Source organism: Loxodonta africana, chromosome 3, assembly GCF_030014295.1.
Source record: "Loxodonta africana isolate mLoxAfr1 chromosome 3, mLoxAfr1.hap2, whole genome shotgun sequence".
Taxonomy (NCBI): domain Eukaryota; kingdom Metazoa; phylum Chordata; class Mammalia; order Proboscidea; family Elephantidae; genus Loxodonta; species Loxodonta africana.
This window is the reverse complement of record NC_087344.1, coordinates 179,606,693-179,611,659: the sequence shown is the minus strand read 5'-3', so window position 1 is coordinate 179,611,659 and position 4,967 is coordinate 179,606,693. Positions and strand designations below refer to the sequence as shown.

Genomic DNA, 4,967 nt, shown 5'->3' with positions numbered 1-4,967 from the left:
CTTTGTTGGGGGGTTGTCTCACGCATTACATGGGGTTTAGTAGCATCCCTAGCCACCAGCAAGTCCTGACAACCAAAAGAATGTCTCAAAACACTACTAAACAGCCCATGGTAGTAGGGGAAACTATCTCCCGCCAGGATTAGAAATCACTGAGCTAGAGGAAGTTGGGGGAAGGTGGCCAGATCAGGATTTACAGGTAGACCAAGGAGATTTAAAGATATTCACGTGCTGACGTTTTCCGACACCTGAAGACTTACGCTGAGGATAAACGATTAACTAAACATTAAGAGTGAAGGAAAAGTTAGGGAACCAAGAACCTTCCACCTGTACGTTAGGGAAAGTAACTCCCACCTTGCGTTATTTGCTAGAGCTGACTCGTACCAGTAGATGACACCACCAGACAGTATAATGCTCCCAATATTAATAGCCAGAGCAGTGTTTATTATAGCTCCAGCTCACATAACAAAAAGCAAAACACACCTCAAAATGTTAACAGCCGCCTTCTTAAGATAACTTAAGCGGCTCTGAAAAGAGCCTTTAGGGGGAAAACAGCAGATCCACTCCATCTCTTGCATGCCCTTACTTGGAGCTGGTGTACTTGGTGACGGCCTTGGTGCCCTCGGACACGGCGTGCTTGGCCAGCTCGCCGGGCAGCAGCAGGCGCACGGCCGTCTGGATCTCCCGGGACGTGATGGTCGAGCGTTTGTTGTAATGCGCCAGGCGGGACGCTTCCCCGGCGATGCGCTCGAAGATGTCGTTGACGAAGGAGTTCATGATGCCCATGGCCTTGGACGAGATGCCGGTGTCCGGGTGGACCTGCTTCAGCACCTTGTACACGTAAACGGAGTAACTTTCCTTACGGCTGCGCTTGCGTTTCTTACCATCCTTTTTCTGCACCTTCGTAACAGCCTTTTTGGAGCCCTTCTTAGGAGCTGGAGCCGACTTCGCAGGATCCGGCATTTCTCCGTGAAAACCACCACTACCCAGAAAACGCAATCCAGAGTCTGTGACAACGAGCTGCGGCTGCGTTACTTATAGAGCCTATATGCAAATAAGGACTCACCACAGTGCTGCGTTTTTATTGGCTAATTTACAATAGTGTCGTCATAGAGGGGTGGAGTTCACGTACACAGCCTTCGGCTTGCTCTTCCTTAGTGGTCTTTAGAACAAAAGCCTTAATAGCCAATCAAAAGGTTCAATTTCACCCTAACCAGTAAATTACGTAGAGAGGTAGTTTCACCTGTTTGGGATTTTTCTGTGTGTGTGAGTTGGTTTGCACTTTCAGTTGGAGAGCTGTATAAGGAAGATCTGCAGCGCCAACTAAAGACAAGTTAACGTATTTCTGCATCTTTTACACCTATATACTTTGTGGAATTTTTTGGCGGGGGGAGGGGAGGGGAGAACAATAATACTTCAGCCCACACGTAAGGAAACAAAGGAAATCAATTCCAACTCCGGTTTGCACCGCCTATATTAAACAATAAGGAAGATAGTCTGAAACAAGATTTGTAACACTTTCCAACGCGAACCAAGAGAGGTTTCATAGTATTTTAAAGGAACTTGTCTCCACCCATGTCCATCCGGTCGGATCTTACACATTCAGGACCCATCGCAGTATCTTCTGCCCCCATTCTTTTCCTGAGTTTAAATCGGGTTGAACTACTTGGAGCAAGACGATTTCACCTCTCATCTGACCCAGATTCCCATCCCAACAGTTACCACACAGGATGTTTGTTTTCAAATAGTGTTAACTTTTATATTCAGAGTGCACCTTGTAGGAGCATCTTGCAACGTGTTATAGACGACTGCTTATGTAGATTCCATCTTTTTGCATGTTTTCCCCTTATTATTGAAGACTGGCGATCTGGACTTTAAATGCCCACAAGCCAGAGCGCAAAGTAAAAGGCGGACTTGGCAGGAACTGCCTAGACTATGCCTTTACTGCTCCCTCTAGCGTCTGCCAGTCGACAAAGCACCACGCGTTCTGGTTTCATGGCTTCACTAGCCGCCACGTGCGACCGCCTGTCTCCCTTAATCCCTCTGGCCTAAACCCTTGAAGACTAAGACGGGTAAACCAACATCAGCTGAAACACTGGTACAGCTGCTCTTGATGAAAATGTGGGTGGCTCTGAAAAGAGCCTTTAGATTGCCTACTTAAAGATGCATGCCTTAAGCCCGCTCCCCGCGGATGCGGCGGGCCAGCTGGATGTCTTTGGGCATGATGGTCACGCGCTTGGCGTGGATGGCGCACAGGTTCGTGTCTTCAAACAGCCCCACCAGGTAGGCCTCGCTCGCCTCCTGCAGCGCCATCACGGCCGAGCTCTGGAAGCGCAGGTCCGTCTTGAAGTCCTGCGCGATCTCGCGCACCAGCCGCTGGAACGGCAGCTTGCGGATCAGCAGCTCGGTGGACTTCTGGTAGCGCCGGATCTCCCGCAGGGCCACGGTGCCCGGCCGGTAGCGGTGCGGCTTCTTCACGCCGCCCGTGGCCGGCGCGCTCTTGCGGGCGGCCTTGGTGGCCAGCTGCTTCCGCGGGGCCTTGCCCCCGGTCGACTTGCGGGCAGTCTGCTTAGTACGGGCCATGATATCTCACTGGCTTTTTTCAAGACGCCTAAGCAGCCTTATTTATAAGGATAGTGTCTCATCTTGATTGGGCCAAAAAAGCTAGACTCTGATTGGGAGAAGATTGTTATGCTAATATTTTCTTTCCTGACTTCCTTCCCCTTTTGCTACTTTTCTGCACTCTTACTGATCACAGTTTTACTTTTTTCAGACATGTTCCTTTAAATGAATGTAACGTTTGTAAATGCAATTTATAAAGTGTTTTTGCACGCTCGGTATTTATATTTTAACAGGCTCCTTCCGGATACAAGCATACCTGTCTAGATACCAGGTTTCCATGTTTCAAGTTACCGGTTACTGTAACCGCTATCCTGTGGAACCCAGGCGGCGCAGTGGTTAAGACCTTGGCTACTAACCGTAAATGTTGGCTGCTAGAGTCCGAGTCCATCTGCCACTCCTTCGAAACCCTACGGGGCAGCTCTGCTTAGACTCACCATGAGTCAGAATCGGCTCGACGGGTTTGGTTTGCTGCTTTTTTGTCTGTGTGGTTTAAAAATATCATAGCTAACATTTATTTACAGCCTGCCACTGTGTAGTTAAAGGAACCAAAAAGTGAGCGTAAGTGACCTGACTTCTGAACACCGCCAAAGCCATTTTATCTTGTACTGTTTCAACCGGTACCAACTTGTGTATTAGAGCCTTTCACCTTTGGCTTTTACCTTCCGGGATACGGTTTCCTCTTCTTCACCTCCTACATTAACGGTCAGTTAGGTCCTGTAGATGAAACCCTTCTAAATCAAGGAATAATAAGGTCAGAAATATTTATTTCATCTTTACAACAGTGTAAAGTGCTTACCAATATAGTGTAAATAGTAAAGTGCTTATCAACCAGATTAAAAGCTAAAGTTTCAAAGCGTATAAATTATTCATTGACTACTGAGTTGCTAACATGTTTTCTTCAATAGTGTTTTCTGATGCTTAAGTGTTTAATATTCTATTCTTTACAAAGAATTATTCTTTGCCTTTTAATTATTTCATATGCTTTGAAGTATCGTTCTGAAAATTGCACGTCATAAAACAATGCTTATGTAAAACTTACTGATATCTCACTGGCTTTTTTCAAGAAGCAGTAAGCAGTCTTATTTATAAAGATAGTGTCTCATCTTGATTGGGCCAAAAAAGCTAGAATGTTGAAAAATTGTAATATTTAATATATTGTACTATTTAATATAAAACTTGTAATTGCATGCTTGTGGTAACCTTTATCATATGCTTCAAGAAGCATCTTGATGGCAGTATAAATTATCATCTTCCTACTGAAGTCAAAATAAAAGTGACTTTGAGGAAATTTCCTGAGAAATCAAGACAGTGTCAAAACATGTTGGCTTAATTAGTATCTTTGAGTGTCTCCATGGACACCAGCAGTCTCCTGCTCTAGGAGATATAAAATATCTTGCAAAAGTGTAACTAATGTAAACAGCTGTTACCCTCTCCTGGGGTGGTTTCTCAATAATGCCTTACATATATAGAGCACCATCCAGTATTTGAAAGTTCTTTTATGTACACAATCTCATTTTATTCCCACAACTCTGAAATGTTATTTTCCTCACTTGACAAAAAAGGAAATTGAGTTTCAGAGAAATTATGGCTTATCCTGGTAACAAAGAAATAAAGCCTACATAATAAATAGTTTATTATGATATTGTGAGAAACCAAACCAAACCCATTGTCGTTGAGTCAATTCTGACTCATAGTGACCCTAAATGGCAGAGTAGAACTGCCCTGTAGGATTTCCAAGGAACGTCTGGTGGATTCAAACAGCAGACCTTTTGGTTAGCAGCTGTAGCTCTTAACCACTGCACCACCAGGGCTTCAATATCGTAAGGAAGAGCTTAAAATTCCATCCCTAAGTTACTCAGAGTTACTGAAATCAAAGTGGCTGGTTCCTTTGATCATTAATTCTGTACCTTCATTCCAAACCTATTCTTTCAGGATATAATCAAAGATTAATGAAAATGTTTTGTTCCCAAGACTCCAAAGGGTTATGATCATGACTCACAGGTTTTTGTCTTGTAACTGTTTGTCAAGGTTTCTGTTTAGACATTGGATGATTTTTGAGCACGTACTGCACTCTTGTAAGACTTATTAACCTGAGGTAAATATCAACCAATCAAAAATTTGTTTAAAGTTCTGAGGAACTTGTACATGATCACCCTGAAAAACCCAACTCAGTGGAGCACTTTCAACTTGGGTTAGCAGCTTTCTGACTCAAATTCTTAATCAGCCCTAATAAATTTCTTTACAATTCTTTATATTGTGTAATGTGCTTTTTGACAACATAATAGTCTAAAGCAAAGCAAAGCAATGAAATGAGCCAATTTCATCAGCCTTTGGAAGTATATTTTAAA

At 43.8% G+C, this 4,967-nt stretch overlaps 2 protein-coding genes across 2 annotated transcripts; both read right to left on the bottom strand.

The window, feature by feature from the left end:
* Positions 1–477: 477 nt before the first annotated feature.
* LOC100658765 (histone H2B type 2-F) lies at positions 478–2,145 on the bottom strand. The gene has a single exon (XM_023547402.2). It carries the CDS (start codon positions 958–960, stop codon positions 580–582), a length of 381 nt encoding a protein of 126 aa, XP_023403170.1. The 5' UTR covers positions 961–2,145; the 3' UTR covers positions 478–579.
* On the bottom strand, positions 1,676–2,935 carry LOC135230789 (histone H3). Its single transcript, XM_064282509.1, has one exon. It carries the CDS (start codon positions 2,578–2,580, stop codon positions 2,170–2,172), a length of 411 nt encoding a protein of 136 aa, XP_064138579.1. The 5' UTR covers positions 2,581–2,935; the 3' UTR covers positions 1,676–2,169.
* Positions 2,936–4,967: the final 2,032 nt, after the last annotated feature.